This window comes from Haliaeetus albicilla, chromosome 12, assembly GCF_947461875.1.
Source record: "Haliaeetus albicilla chromosome 12, bHalAlb1.1, whole genome shotgun sequence".
Taxonomy (NCBI): Eukaryota; Metazoa; Chordata; class Aves; order Accipitriformes; family Accipitridae; genus Haliaeetus; species Haliaeetus albicilla.
The window spans coordinates 10,750,940-10,767,516 of NC_091494.1; the positions used below are offsets into that span (position 1 = coordinate 10,750,940).

Consider the following 16,577-nt stretch of genomic DNA (forward strand, 5'->3'; position numbering starts at 1 on the left):
AGCCCTCAATCTGTAGAAAAGCGGCCCTTAAGGAAAATGCTTTTCACATAGGAACCATTTCCAAAGCAGTACACTGAGGTATAATGTGAAACACCTTGTGAGAAATGAAAGTCTGCAAAGCAAATTCATACCATTTTAATACAGTAATGTGATATGAATTAAGACAAAGTTTTGGAGAGCTTTTTTAAGGATACTGTTTCACTGTTGATGATTGCTGATGATACACTGCAGCCAGGACTGTAATGTCAGCATGCTATTAAGTTAGCAGCTCCTGCATATAAGTCTATGTTACAAATTGTAGAGTTGTCTTGTTGTCATGGCTCCATGTCTTTGGTCTTGATCCTTTTTAGGTCTGAGTTCTGTTGGTGGTGAAACAAGACAATTTCTGGAGTAGGCAGAGTCCATTTCTTCCTTTCTAACAATTGGGATTGGAATAATATCAGTAGACTGATAGTAACCTCATTTATTTCAGGCATGTCTACCTGCATTCATACAATACTTCATTATCACAGGTCTTATGTGCATAAGTAGTTTGATTGAATACACAGAACTTTATCTACAATAACTTTGCAGATAGAGTAACCACCACGCACCAAACCTTTTGCGATTGTGGCATCCTCTAAGTGACAGGATTGACGAAAGGTAGTGAGGGAAACTACTGTCCAGCTGCTCTGACCCTACGTCTCAGTATGTGTTAAAGTATTCAGTGGTGCCACCTACTGAAATATTCCTAATATTACAAGCCGGGTATTCCTGTTAATTACACACTGCAAGATCTTGGGTTTGATAACAAGGTCATACATTCGATTTCTTCCACAAGTGCTAGCAATAATGTTTAATATACTTCTTGTGGTTAGAAGCTGTCTTTCTGTTGGATTTTCCTACACATGCAGTCACACAGGAAAGGTACTGGGAGAGAAAAAGCTACCAAATATCCAGCACAGCATCAGTAACATTAAATATTGGCTTTGTTCATGTATAAGTTCATCCAGGTTAATTACAAGGGTTGTTGAATCAAAATAGTATTTTTTTTGTATGATCCGATTTTACATGTTTTACTGCAGGGCCTTGAACACACAGGCTTCAATTCTGTGGAGCAGCAGAGAGCACTTGGCATTAAGTTGGGGATGAAGGGAATGCTTTAGCTTTCAGCTGCCAGGCTGGTTGCTGTTAGAGACTGCAGCAGTCTAACAGCAACCACAGCATTGCTATTGTTCTTCCAATGCTGTGACAAGAAATAGATTGGCACAAGGATGCTCTAATAATGCCTATATTTTGTACTTGTCAGCATAGAGATGTTGGCAGCTTTGGCACAGAGGAAGGGAGAGCCACAATTGTTAGAGTCAGAAAAGAATGGCACAGATGCCACACAGTACATGGCCAGATTTTGAACTATCAGAATGTAGCTGAGAGCTCTACAACTTCTTAAAAGGAGCATCTCTGATAGCCAGGCCATTCACAACTCATAGGGTTTGTACTCTAACCATGTAACCAGATGTCAGGAGCAGCATCTGAAGCTGTCTGACTATTGCATGTACATACATACATGTTGAAGCTGCTGAGAAGCTCTCTTGTGGAGGAGACAGTATGTCCTATATTTGTGAAATATGTGTGGTCAAGTAAATGCTGATGTGAACGCCTGAAGTTCTGCTTTGGCATATAGTTGTTTATCAGATCATTTTGAGCACTACTATAAATGTATATAAAGAGAGAAAACATGCTAACATCCTCTCGTCTAGAGAGGATTTAAAACACATTTTGACACATCTTCTTTTCACCAGCACATAGCTGGCATTCTGATGGTTACTGAAGGCCCTCTTGTTTTGAAATCCACAACATCTGATTAAAAATCTGTGAATACTTCTGTATTCATGCAGGCTATATTTATGCAGGTGTTTTGTATCTTTGTTCATAGAAAATAAAGACCAGCTCTCAACTGCCTCTAAGACTGCTTCATTGAACTTAGAGCTTCCCATAGTCCCATGCTTTGACAGTCAATCAGCAGTGAAATGGCTGCCCACAATCAGTTTGCAGTAATGAGTGTGAGAGGTGTGACAGTGGTTTTTAAGAGCAGTATGTCAGTATCTGTGTCAGCATTTTATTTGACTAGTATTTTCAGAAATAGTTAAAGTATTCTTCTTTATAGAAGATTAATAATGACATTTGAGGCATGAAGATGAGTGCTAGGAAACATTGTGACTTCACAGAAGGCAATACACCCAACTGAGGAATGGCATGGAAGTCCTTGCTGTATGTCTTAAAAGTGCAGTGGACAAAATAGCTGGTGTTACTTTTGACGTATCCTATCTGTTGGCATTAGGAGTTGTAGACTGAGTTTCAAATAGTGTGGTTTCAGCTACAGAGCATCCAAAACCAAGTGTAACCAAACTACCTCATCAAAGTTGCAAACTCTGCTGTGACTGGGCATCAGGAAGGTGCTACAATCTGTTGGGTTTGCTTTAGAAATGAATGTGATGGATCCTGCTTGCAGTCCTAACACTAAAATACTTTTCTGTCAGGAAAAGTGGGGAAATCCTACAAGAAACCCCAGCTATCAAACAGAATTCCCCAAGAGAGAGGAAAACTCTTGCAGTGAAGGTAGAATTTTAAAACTCCATTACTTTAGCAGATAATTTTTGCATGAAGATGGTAGAGCTTCATGCAACTTCAGACTATCCCTTAGAATGAGTATACAGTTTCCATTCAACTCAGAGTTTGAAAAATAATAGTTAACAAATTTCTGTGTGAAGAAGGAGACAGTATGTGTCATAATGTGTACATTAGTTAAGAGAACAGTGACATGCTATGGGCAATCAGCTCTAAGCTTTGTTTTGTACTTCAATATTAAGATTTCAATAAAATTGAGTATCACTAAACATTTTTAATAGGTGTATTTTCAGTATCAGTAGAAACAGCCAGCTTTAAAAAGGATTCCTTTAAAATTTGTTTATAAAAATGATCATTTATTGAACTATGTGAAAACTAGTTAGTTTCAATCTGTCCTTAGAAAAGAAACTCAAATTTGCTTTTTGAGGTTTATATCCCAAAGAGACTGATTCAACTCTTGGTGACAGTTCTTTGGTCCACACTTCTCAACATCACCTGCCTCAGGATCACATTCCCAGTTCTCTACCAGGCTGTACCTGTAAGGTCAGGTGCTACCAGAAGTGGAAGTAGTGTGTTGTAAACTTATAATGCTGGTCTTTTCTAAGTTGCCTTCTTCCTTTAAACAGCTGATACGTTGCATTGTAAGGTCAGTTGTAAATCCAGTCAGTACCTGCTAGTAATTCAGTTAATTGGAGAGTATGTGTTTTCCTTGGGAAACATGATCAGTTAATTGTGTTCTCAGTTATTCCCACCCCTTTGATGCAATAATTTCATTGAATGCAGCAGGGTAAGCCCTCGTATTACACCAACGAGTGTTAAAAAGTGTGTTCAGTTGTCAACTCTTCCCACCCCTTTGATGCAATAATTTCATTGAATGCAGCAGGGTAAGCCCTCGTATTACACCAACGAGTGTTAAAAAGTGTGTTCAGTTGTCAACTCTGCTGTACATTTCTTATGTTCTTGTGCTTCAGGAGCTTGCTTTACAGTGTATTTTGAACTTTAGAGTTAGAGTCTCTGCTACTTATTCTCATTGAGTTTTTTAAGGAGCTAAATTATCTTACAATATTAATTTCTGTGCTTGCATTTTACAGCGGTATCTGCAACTGAAGTTGATTAATCTCCAGCTGTTCTATACTATATTTGCAGTTAATATGTGGAAAATAGTTCAAGAATTACCAACTATAAGCAGTAGGGGGCAACGTTTCCACAAAATTTGTAGAGATTTGACCTTTTTATTTCCAGTCTGCAAAGATGAAAATACATATATACTTTCTGCAGTTGTCAAACTGTCTGAATCAAATACTGGCTTCAACATGTTAATCTAAAATGCAGATTAAATTTCCTGCATTCTGCTAGGTGAGGAAAAATATTTGACCAAAAATGCTGTACCTTTGTTTTGACAACGTATGTTTTCTGAACTGCAGAAAATATTATAAACAGCATATAACCACTAAGTGCAATCAGTTTTCAATAATTCAGTGCCATGGTGTTCGGGTGATTTCTCCAGGTTTCCTTGTCCCTTGGCTTTGCTGGAATGAATACCTAGGCAAAGTCCTTAAGGGTTCTAGTATAGAAAATTAAATTCCTTGATTGGTTGTCAGAGGAGCAGCAGTGACCTGCACCATGCTGAGGATCCCACCCAGTCCCGCAACACCTTTTTTTTTTTTTTTCCGATGAAATGGAAGCAAATTGCTGGCTTTAATTAAAGCTGAGAGTGTTTTTCTCTTAGTTTCTTGCTGTTGATGAATGATAGACAGTCTGTAAAATCAGAGTGCAGTCCCTGCGTGCTGAGTATAAGGCAGAGTCATTAAGATATGTGTCAGAAGGCAGAGCCCTAGCAGAGAGGGGAAAGGACAGAAAGAGCCAAAACAGCTAGGCAGTAATGCTGGGACATAACAGCAGTAATAGTCATTTCACTACACTCAAGACAGGCCTCAAACTGACCTCTTAACCCATATATATGTTAATCTATGCTCCTCAATTATGTTATTTCACAGTTTGAGTCCGAAGTTGCTGTAACTGCATTTTGCTTTGTTTCTTAATGCTGTTATCAATATATTTTTGTTTCTTTGACAGTGGAAAACAAAAAGGTACTAAACTGAAAAGACAAAATAATTAACAAGTATGTGCATCTGTGTGAGACAGGCAGGAATATTTCAACTTCTTATTGCTTTCTGCTATTCTAATGGCTCTGTCTCCAGGAAATGTTTATTGTGCATTACAGAATGGCAACCTTGTTCTCCCAGAGGTCTCCCCTCCTCCACAGGTGACTGTCTTTCACTCCACGAGCAATCAGTGTATTAACCTCTCCCTCTCCTCTTCTATTGCACAAACATCAAAATAGGGAAATGGAGCCCGATATAAATCATTTGTGGTGCTCTGGATGAGACAGTTCTGCAGCACACTCAAATTCTGCCCTTCTTCTTCAACCAGTTATGCTGCTTTTCACAGCTGAATCATTTTTTTAATCGTTTTTGTTCCCCCCACCAAAATCCTTGTTTCTTCTCTCCTTTAGCGGTGATCCCTCTGACTGACTCTGAACACAAGTTACTGCCTTTGCACTTTGCGGTCGATCCTGGGAAAGACTGGGAGTGGGGAAAAGATGACAACGATAACACCAGACTGGCCAAGTAAGACCTTTCTGTAACTTTAGTGTTAAGCAGTAAAATGTCTTGAGCCATACCTGATTGAAGTATTGGGAGAACTGCTCACAAAGAGGGCTTTGTTCATGTTCTCTGGTTACATGGGAGAAGACGTGGGTGGGTCTCCAGCTGACAGTCACAATTCAGGCTGCTGTTACATCTCTCCCTGTTAAGAAGTATTGCTTTTTCTTTCAGGCTTTTTGACTGTTTGTTCCCTTCTTTTTTCATCCTTAGTTTGATTCTGTCTCTTGAGGCAAAGCTTAATCTTCTACACAGCTATATGAATGTAACATGGATACGCATACCATCTGAGACACGGGTAAGGTAAACTTCCACGTCGGTCTAAACAAGATGAGAGATACAAGGCACAACAGGGTGTTGTGTAGGGACTGGCCAGCTGCCTGGAAACACCTCAGTGTCCTAGCAGCAGGGACAAGTCACTCATGGCTCATTGTCATTACAATCAGGCTTATAGATTTGTCTAGTAGTTTTAATAACACAGTTGCTTTTATATCTTTTGCAACTCATACTCTGTTCTGAAATGTATTTTCTAGCTTAATCTTTCTGTTACTTATTTCAGTAGTTCGTGTAGTTCAGAAAAACCTTAAAAGAGACCTTTTCTCACCATTGTTTTCTCAGAACTTTGGCTTGCTCTCCTAATGCCACTGTTAGGTCACCAATCCCAAGTCCTTTCTCTTTCTGAGAATACATTTGCACCCCTGGACAGCTCCCAGTTTAGAGTGGCTGACAAAAGTCCACAGACTGGCAGTGAACTGGAGCCTGGTTCTTTCAGAAAGCTATTTTAGAACCATGCCCAGCTGACATCTAGTCAGCTGCAAATTTCTCTGCAAATTACATTGAATAGATTGAGGGGTTAGTCTGGAGGCAAAAGGTTGCTAGGAGAGGATGGAGGTGATTTAGACAGCCTACACAGATGGGATTTGAAAGGAGGAACAGAACACAAAAGGAGAAAGCATTTAACATGCTGCAAGAGGGGAAACATCCATTTTTCTATGGTTTCTACAGTGGTAGCTACCACATCAGAAAAAGGAGAGGCAAAATGGTCCTGTAGTTGTAAGCTGTGAGCCTAAAACTTGTGGGACCTGGGCTACCTCCCTCTGCTTCACACTTGCCCCATGAGCATGGTCAGGTCACTTTAGCACTCATTTTCTCATTTGCCAAGTGGAGATAACAGCTCTGCTCCTGACTGGGTGGTGTAGTGCTCAGGGATTCCAGAGAGAGAGAGGACATTTAAGTACCCAGGGACAAGAAGTAGGCATGCATTTCTCTACTGGAAGTACATACATCTCCAGAGCTTTTTTTTTCTATTTTTTTTTCCTCTTTCTCTGAATCATTATGGTTAGTTAAATGTTTCATATTTATATCTAGCACATTTTAGCTTCATGGTGCCTGAAAGCAAGACTAAGTTTTGCAGGAGGAAATGAACAAAGCCACATTTTAAAGTATCCTAGGGTCCTCATTATTGCATTTTCAAGAAAGATGTTTTATCACCTTACCTAAAATATAAATTGGAACTCAGACTTCTGACACCAGTTTTATCTGGATTGTATTTCCAATAAGAATGAATACACCTCATTGTATTCCTCAGTCTGCTTGCTGAAGTTTAATATTTCAGGCAAGTTGTTTAGCTCTGGTGCATTGAACCTTTGATTTTTATGCACCAGAGACCTGAACAATGAAGAAATCAATTTAAATAAGTTGGTTGTTGAACATAATGAATTTTGAAGTATTGCTACATACAGGTTTGTGTGCTGCATCCCCCTCACAGCTTTCAGCAGAACCTCATTTCCCTTCCATCACGATATTATCAGTTTCTTTCCGTGCTCTCTGTCTCCCCCCCTGGCTGAGAGGCAGCCTGTATTGTAGATGCTTCCTACTGAATGGCTGATCTCTGTATGCTGGCCAGCCACTTAGCTGGTCAACACAAGCAGGGAGGTTGAGCTGCAGCCTTCCCTGCAACAGGAGCACTAACTCACATCGCTCCATTATTCAGACACTGATTTTCACAGAGCCTCTGAATGACTGACCTCTGTTCTACAAATCTGCTTGAAATGAGCCAAAAGCTACTGTAGGAACAAGCAAGATGTGTAGTCAGCACAGCCAAATAAGTTTTATTTGGTGAAGAAACAAGTCTAAAATGTCAGTGCATAAATTAAAAAGTACATTTAAAATCAGTGTTAAAATCTATGTTGGATTTGGGGTTGGTTTTGCACCAAGACCCTGTATGAAGCTGATTTTGCTGTATCTAATTATAATTACTTTTCCATAGCAGGCCCCTTTGGCTCAACCAGAATCCCCTACAGCTTCAGCTGGGGAAGACGTTCAGTCTCTGGCTGACTCAATGGACTCGGACCGAGACTCCATCTGTAGTAATTCCAATGGCAATAATGGCAAAAACAGTAAAGAAAAAGAAAAGGACAAACAGAGGAAAGATAAAGACAAAACCAGGACGGATTCAGTTGCCAATAAAATAGGAAGCCTCAGTAAAACCCTGGGAATTAAACTGAAAAAGAATATGGGTGGTCTTGGAGGCCTGGTGCATGGCAAAATGAGCAGAGCCAATTCAGGGAATGGAAAAAATGGTGACGCGGTAGAGAAAGTCAAAGAGAAGAAGTCTAAGTCTCGAAAAGGGAGCAAAGAGGAATCTGGACAGTCTGCGAGCACTTCTCCATCTGAAAAGACCACTCCATCTCCAACTGACAGAGCTAGCAACTCACCCATTGAAAAGATGAACACTAAATCCTTCTCTGACAAGCAGTCTGATCCATGGAAGTACAGCACTGATGTGAAACTCAGCCTAAATATTTTGAGAGCTGCCATGCAGGGTGAACGAAAGTTTATTTTTGCTGGCCTTCTTTTGACCAGTCATAGGCATCAGTTCCACGAGGAGATGATAGGCTATTACCTGACCAGTGCACAGGAGCGTTTCAATGCAGAACAAGAACAGAAGAGAAAGGATGCTGAGAAAAAGGCTGCACTGAATGGGTCATCTAGTAGGAAACTGGAGCCAGAAGCATATTCAAAAGAAAAGTTAGAAACATCTCCTCAGGATAGGGCATCACCCGTCTTGCCTCAAAGCCATACAACTCAGCTGGTTTTAAAATTTAAAGATCGCACTAGTCCCACTCCTGGGTCATTTTCTTCACCTAGTAATAGTGCTAAGAAAAGTGGACCCATTCCAGTATCTGCCCACTATAGCCATACGCCACCTGTTCAAAGACAAAGTGTCATCCATTTGCATGATGTCAACTCCAAGCCATCGAGCTTCCAAGATGATACCTACAAGCCAGTGGTTGGCACCTTAAAAACCTGTGCCACCTATCCCCAACAAAACAGATCACTGTCTTCTCAAAGCTATAGCCCAGCCCGGATATCCGGTATCCGTACAGTGAACACAGTGGAATCGCTGAGCTATGCCATGCCTACTGAACACAAATCTCAGACATACACAAATGGATTCAATACCGGCGATATTAGAGACTGCTTAGAATATGCTGATGAGGATGCTCCTCAGACCTGGTTGAACAATGATAAAAATCAAGGCAGAAGCACAGTTTGCCCATTATATTCCATCCAGCAGAACCGCTGTAAGAAGGAGAACTGTTCCTTTTATGGTCGTCCTGAGACTGAAAATTACTGTTCATACTGCTACAAAGAAGAGTTAAAGCGCAGGGAGAGAGAAAGCAAGGGACACAGGCATTGAGGATTCTTCCGTGACTACTTAGTTTTACCATTTTCTTACTTACAAAGTAAACAGTGTTGAATTGCAGTAAAAGGAATCCTTAAAAAAAGAATAAAGGATTGATGAGTAAATAGTGTCTAGCTTTTCGCTTTTCTGGGGCAATGAGGAAATAATAAGATTAATTTATCATAAAAAAATATTATTTTCCATTTTGTCAGTGTCTTTTTTACATATACTGGTAAGCTGAAGGGTTGTTTACTCCTTTGTCAGTGCTGTGTATATGTTTGGTCAAAAATTTACTAATGGTGCCTGAATTTACACTGACATCACTCAGGTAGTAGAATGATAGGGAAAAGTCATAATACCGGAGATGTGGTGTTGTAGTAAGGTAGTATCTGCCTTGCAGACATTTGAAATTCTGTAGCTATTATGAGAGTATTTTTTCCTTGATAAAACCTAAATTTTTCATAGCCTTTTTTTTCAGGAGGGTAGTGATTTTGCATACTGCACATTTTTAACATGGCAGCATATTGCATTACTACTAATGTTTGTACTCACTTCAGTCTGAATGATTCTGGGAAAATGGGAGTGAAAGGTCTGAATTCATGAGGGCTGTAGCTCTTCCTGATTTTAAGTTCTTACCAATTATTTCTACATTTCCATAAAAAAGTAGATTTGAGCCACTTTTATTTGTACTGAATTTTTAAACAGATTTTATAAGAAATACATTACGACTTGCAAGACTTCACGTTGCAAAAAACCCCACACAGTATAGTTTTGGGCACCTGAATTTCAGTAGTATTTTCATTGCTGTTAAAATTAAGAGAAATTTTTAAACAAAATTAAAATAAAAAAATTCTATTAAATGTGGGAAATTTGATCAACAGCTAGGAAATTAGGATCATTTTAGAGCTGAACGAACTGCTTGTCAAAACAAATGTATTGCATCAATTGATTCCCTTAGCCATTGCATGAATTTAATCATTATATATTTATTTCTTTCTCAACATTATCGAGTGATCGTTACTGCAAATGTAACTACTTCTGAGCCTTTCTTGAAGACTGTTGGCTCCACCTATTTTTTATTCTTCTCCTAGAGTGAGTTATGTACCCACCAGGAGGTTCCAAGATGGCTATAAAATACCTCCAATATGAATGGCAACTCCTAGCACAGATTTGCACAAGTCTGATATCCAAATATTTACATAACTATTTGCAATATTTTTAAAAATAAAACTTTCCTTATAGAAACATTTCTGTAAAGCAGACACCACAAATACTGTTACAGTAGATGCGTGACATTAGGAAGTTTTCTTGAATATAGTACTTGCTGGCTTTGCACCCCTCCAGCATCAACTGGCATAATGTAGTAAGAATAGATATTTAGTGTTCTTACACTTGTAAGCAATGGCTCATTACTGTTTACCCACATTTTTTTTTTAAAAGAGCTCATTTTCCACAAATAGGTGAAGTACTGCCTTCAAGACTGCTTACTCTGCCACCTAAAGGTGCAGAACATGAGTTCTGCCTTACTCATTATGGAACAGCACTTTTCTGGCCCACACAGGAAAGATTCTTTGCCAAGGAATCTTTGTTTCTGATTCTTTTCTGCTGTACCCCAATTTTTACTCTTGACATGGGTGGCACCATTTCACTTGTGTACAGTTAATCCTAGTTAGCCTTGAAACCAAGCCTGAAATAGCCTGTGAAACAAGATCCACAAACTTAACGCTGACGTGTACTGTCTTTCAGGAAAAGTATGTAAGCTTTTGCTAATGTCCCACTGAAATTTGTGGAACTGAGCACATACTTAAAATTGACCATATCTTTAGGTTTTCTGCTGAATGGGAGGTTAAAAGAATAGTTTCAAAATAAGTCCATTAGCCACTCCTAAAAGGTCATGGTCTTTGCCACGTTAGCTGTTCCATGAATCCAGACCTGTACTTCGTATTTCTTGCCGTATACTGAGCTTACACTGAATGTTACTGAATTTGCATTCCTTCATAAAAGGGAATTATTGGTATGCATAATGAGAGGTTAAAACTCCATGTGACTTCTGTCCTCAAGGTAAGCACATTCTAAAACCCACGTCTCTGGTTGCGTACACTGGAAAGCAGTGCCCATTTTTGGTTAACTGTTGTGATTACATGTAAGTTGTCATTGCCAAAGAAATCTGTGACTGCAGATTATGCTAAAACAAGCCAGATCATGTTAAAACAAATCAAATATCATACTTGATTGTATTTGTTGCTGAGACTGAGAAAACTGACAGGATAAAACTTTATGAAAAAAAAGAAATATTTAAGAATTCTTAGAGCCTTAGAGTAGCAGTAGTATTTGATACTCTGAGAATTGCTTCTATGTGAAGTTGTGCTTAAGAAATATTACATTAGCAGCAAATTACATCAGCCCGTGTATTTAAGTCAGTTGTATCCTTTCTGAACGAGGAAAAAAGTAACAGCACATATGTAAAAATAAGCAATTACCATGAGAATTTGCAGTTTCCCATTTTTCAAAGGAGTTGTTTCTATAATATGTTTTTAAGATCTACTACTCACAAAAGAAAGAGGTTTACAGCTGGTCAATATTTAAATAAATTACTCTCTTCTAAATTATTGAATAGATTGTACCTGTATGTTAGATTATTTTGAAAAAGTAATTGGTCTTCTGAATAATAATGGGCTTGCCTGTATAGGATACCAAACTTCAGTGTTCACTATCATCCTCGAGTCACTCGGATATTTCCATAAATATTTACCACTATTGGACTGCCCATTTTAAAGTATCTGTTGTATGAAATACTGACAGAATACTTTTTAGTCGTGCCTGTTACCTCAGAATCCTTTTCTTGGTATTTCTTTGAATAATTTGCTTAATATTGCTGTTTTCTTTTAGAACTCATCAAATATCCCACTATTCTCTTGTCCCTTAACATTTAATATTGGAAAGAAGTTGCAGGCCTACAATGCAATTTGCCAGTTAAAATCTACCCGTCTTCCTAGTAGTTGTCCTTTTTTTCTGGATAAGTAATACTGTGATTTTTTTTTTTTTTTTTTTTTAGTTTTTGTTTGGTTTGGTTTGGTTTGGTTTTTATTTTTTTATTTCTGAGCTATTTGTGGCAGTTGTCTAAAGGGGATACCATAGCTGGTTTTAAACAGTCCAGACATGCAGAAACAGCGCCTCTTCCTGAAGAAGTGATTGTCCCATTAAAAGAAGAGTCTAGCTATAAGAGGAAATTTTCTACCTATTTTTTTCAGAGAGAATTCCCAACTGCTCCTGAGTTGCATTCACTAGCACTGAAAGGAGTTGTGTCATTCCTTAGCTAGGTGTGAGAGGGAATAATCTTCAAATGTATTTTTCTGTTGCACTAAGTGGCTAACCTTTGACTGCTCTTTTGGTTTATTTTTCCTTACGCTGAAAGCAAATGTAGCCCACAGGCCAGCAAGTCCTTTGCCATGCCTGATCTGCCCTCTCTAAACCTTTCAGAGTTTGTTATTGTTACCACTTAGTCCCAGCTGTACAGAAAACAGTTTTGGTTTTGGAGGACCCTATTCGTTTCTTCTGTTAGCTTAAGTAGCTGCAATATACATGCATATTTTTGCATTTGTATGTGCTTTTTTCCCCTCTTTCCTTGATAGTGATTCAACAGTTATCACTGTTGTCGAGATTTCAAAAGTACAGACGAAATCCTGGGTAGACTACACCTTCCCAGAACAGATCCAAAATCATCGGGAGATATTTAGGTTGGAGGAAGCTGGAATTTTTTTAATGTGTGAATGTGCAATTTTTCTAATTTAAAAAAGGCTTAAACCTATTATGCTATTTTTTTACTTTTGTTCATAAAGTCTGATACAAAGGTCTGTTCGTAACAGAGGACACCTGTAATACATAATGGGTTTCAGTCACACTTTATATTAAAGTTCCATTTAAAATGCTTTATAAAGAGTTAATAAACTATTGCTAGACTTTACAAGTATTTTTTCAGATGTGGGTATCAGTTGTAGCATATGGCTAACAAGCAGCTCATTCAGAAGAAGGTGGTGTAGATTATCAAAAGTAATGAGATATTTTGGATTTTAAAACAATTCATTAACCTTTTCTTATTGTGGTTCATTAAGCTTTATAAATGCAATGGAAATATAGTGTGTGACCCAGCTTTCTTTAGCAATTAGTTCCTTCTTCCTAAGTCAAAGGTAACATTAAGGGGATCAGTGAAAGAAAGATGCCGTACTTGGAAAGTTTTGTGTTGCTCATTTCTTAAGAAGTCTAAACAGGCCAAGTGAAGTCTTCAGAGTCATCTTTTCTAAAATTGTAGAACTCATGATGTGAGCAGTATTACTTGATACAGAAAGCACCAAGAGACGCTTAACGTGGATTTGCGCACCATTTGACTGCAGATCAAAGCAGTCTGTTGAGGCAATATCAGTCTTTGTACATATAGGCATATTCAGGGTAATCTACTTCTCGTGTGATGAATGTGTAGATATCAAAAAATGCACAGCACAGATCTGACAAAATACTGCCCTCTAACTCTCTGATTCTGCAAATAGTTACACTGGTGCTCAACTTCACCAATATGAATAGTCTCCCTGATAGCAAGGAGACTGCTTATTTTCAGAAACTTAACATAACTGTTAAGAAAAAGCATAAATGTTTGTGGGATCAAGGCCTGAGCCTTTAGCTAGTGTTTGTTCCCCTCAGGCTGCCTGATGTTACTCTTCCAGTGAGAGAATCGATGAGAATGTTGCCTGAGGAGTACAGGGAAGCCTTAGGCCTCTTTGGGCTAAATCTGCTGTCCTCTGAAGTCTGTGGACAGAATCCCATTAGTAGTGGGGGCCTTAAATCAGGTGCTTCATGGACACACAAAATACTTGCAAGCTGGACGTGAAAGTAAAGTATGAGCTAGTAAGGGAGTAAGGTCTTCGTAACACTGGGAATGTTTTGCACAGGTAAAAAACCCATATGTTAATAGAAGCCACAATAATCTCAAATAAACATAGGTCCAGAGAAGCAAAATAACTGATGCTGATTGTAGATGGCTTTTCAGCTTAGTGTATTCTAAGTCTCTGTCAGTGTATTTGAAGAGTATTTGTTTTAGGGTATGGCAGCTTATGCAGAGGATCACCAAACAGTATATAGCATAGAATTTAAATTATTTCAGTAACAGACACTAGTATCTATTTTAATTTGCACATTAATTTCCAGTGTATATGACTAAAATACTATGTTGTTAAAAATGAGAGGAAAACAACACAAAGGTGTTTGTAAGTATGTTCTGTTTGTAGACTTAAGGCTGTATTATGTTGGAATTTTACAAGCCAAGTTTAAATTGTAATATAGAAATTATTTTTATATTATTTTCAAAATATGCTACAGAGCAATATTTTGCGCCTTTATTATAAACAGGGTCATCATTTTAGTAGGTTACCTTCAGAAATGCTGGTAGAAATTAACGATGAAAAGAAAGCTTTGTAAATGTACTTGTTGTTTCTAACTGCTCTGTCTGTTGTGCACATCTATGTCTAATGCGAGTTGAATATACAGATTTTTAATTGAAAAGCTTTAAATTTTTCTTTATATATTTTGGTACAACACTATCGCTCCCTGTTTAATTCCACTCTTCCTTCCAGTCCCTACCAATAGCCACTTTTATAAGCAGCTTCTGAATAAACATTCATCTGGAAAGTTTTCTTACCAAATGAAGCATTTCTGCGCAGATATTGATTGACTTGGGACATTCATAATACACCCTGAATCCATTGGAGTAGGATTACTTTGCTTCTTTAAAAAACAGAATCAAAAATTTATTATTCCTTCAAAATGAAAATCAAGAATTAATAGTGCAATCATTTAGAATCTGTGGGAAGAAAGTCACTCTAGATCATACAAGTGTCATCCTCTAACTGGCAGATACGTTGTCTCTTTATATCAAATATGCATTAGCTTCTTGCAGATTAAAGTGTTCAGATTTTATTTCTTCATAGTTCTTTGTACTCTACATATCAATTACTGATGAATTGTGCAAAAAAGACTTTGCAAACTAATGCATGTGTTCTTAGGAGTCAGCGTAGTTCTTAAAATTCCATAACTTTCATGGTTTAGTTTGTTGGGGTTGGTTTGTTTGTTTAAGAATTACTATCAAGGTATGTACTGCAACCAAAATTTTCAAATCTGGATAGCTAACATTAAGATTCTGCATCTAGGTTTCTCCTGATAAATAGACTGGATTTAAGATGTACTAAGCATCAATTTCTGTGGGAGCAAAAGCTCTTTCTTGGTTTCAGAAAATCAAGTGAGCATTACTCCAACACATATTCAGGGCTTTTCCTTATTAGTCTACACTTCAGTCAATGGAATTTACGTTTTCTCTTCAGTGATTTTTCCATGTGTGAACAAATAATTGGGCTTATTCATAAAGTGATTGCTTGAGTATGGAGAGACTTGCCTTGTACCAAAACACCGTATAACTGTCCATTTAACTGTTGTGTTCTTAATGGGGCTAGTGTATTCCACTGATTTCGGGGAGGATATAAGACCTTTTTTTTCTTGGATATCATGATCACTCTGTTTTGTTTGTTTGTTTTTCCTCTCAAGTGAATATGCTGTTCTGATTGTTGTTTTATCTCCCATTACCTGAATGCATGTACTGTACCAAAAGAATTGAAATGGCTGATGCACATTTGCACTGTGGAACACGTGATATGGGTAAAAGCCACCATGTTCCAAACAGCCTTAAAAGTATGACTCTCTGGGGACTGAGAGTCATTTAACTGGATGCAGCCTCTGTCCCACTTCCTCATTTAACCATGACTGTAAAACACTCTAGCCTGCTGTAGTCTATGTAACTGTATGCATATTCATCTGAATAACCTGTAATCTTCAAAGAAATTTTTCTTTAAAAAAATGTAATTCTTTAAGCGTTAGCGTGTCAGGAAGCCTTAGTCAAAAGAGGAGATGGGGTAAAAATAGAGAGATAGTGGTAGCTAGCAGAGTAACCATAGCACCAAAATACTGAAAAAAGGGAAAATATTTAAGATGTGTCAAAAACTATTTCCTGTCAAGACTGGAAGTTTTGTAGATCTTCCTGTACTCTGGGAAAACAGAGAAATGTTGTTTTGCCATTCATCTCTGCATTTAATGTAGTCTCTTACTTTGTTGCAGAGGTTTGCTGTTGGGGAAGGCAGAGAAAAATTGCAGGTTTTCTTCCCTTCTTAAACAAAGCAAATTCTACTGTAGTGGCAAAATCACCTGAGATTGCAAAAATATGATCCAACGCTAGAACTAAACAGTGCCTAACTCCTGGGTGTGAGTTGTCTATTTCATTTTCATTTTGCCCCTTTCAAATGTTTTTTTTTAAAAAGGGGGAGGGAGAGGAGTTTAAAGAATAAGCTTGTACCATAGTGACCCAGTTCTTTCTTTGTTCATGTGAGAAATCAATATAAACATGAAAATGGAATTACAATGGATTTGCACTTTCCCCCCTCAGGCAAGCTGAGAGGTAAAAGCCACCTTTTTAGGTAAAGCCCGTGTAACTGCTTTGCCACAGAATAAAGTTAGAACCCCTTGACACAGAAACTTTGCCTGATGAAGCCTGACAGTATGTCAGGAACCTGAGAGCTGTGGCC

General features: G+C 38.1%; 1 protein-coding gene across 7 annotated transcripts in view; it reads left to right on the forward strand.

Annotated features, from left to right (window-relative positions):
* OTUD7A (OTU deubiquitinase 7A) overlaps positions 1-9,083 on the forward strand; it is a 154,520-nt gene extending 145,437 nt beyond the window's left edge. For 6 of the 7 annotated variants that reach the window (XM_069798019.1, XM_069798017.1, XM_069798020.1 and 3 more), the window contains 3 exons: positions 5,123-5,237; positions 5,484-5,568; positions 7,540-9,083. In XM_069798019.1, coding sequence (XP_069654120.1) covers positions 5,123-5,237; positions 5,484-5,568; positions 7,540-8,973 — 1,634 coding nt within the window. In that variant the 3' untranslated portion in view covers positions 8,974-9,083. The remainder of the gene's footprint in view (positions 1-5,122; positions 5,238-5,483; positions 5,569-7,539) is intronic. The other variant, XM_069798023.1, reaches the window with a different exon arrangement.
* The last annotated feature ends 7,494 nt before the right edge of the window (positions 9,084-16,577 follow it).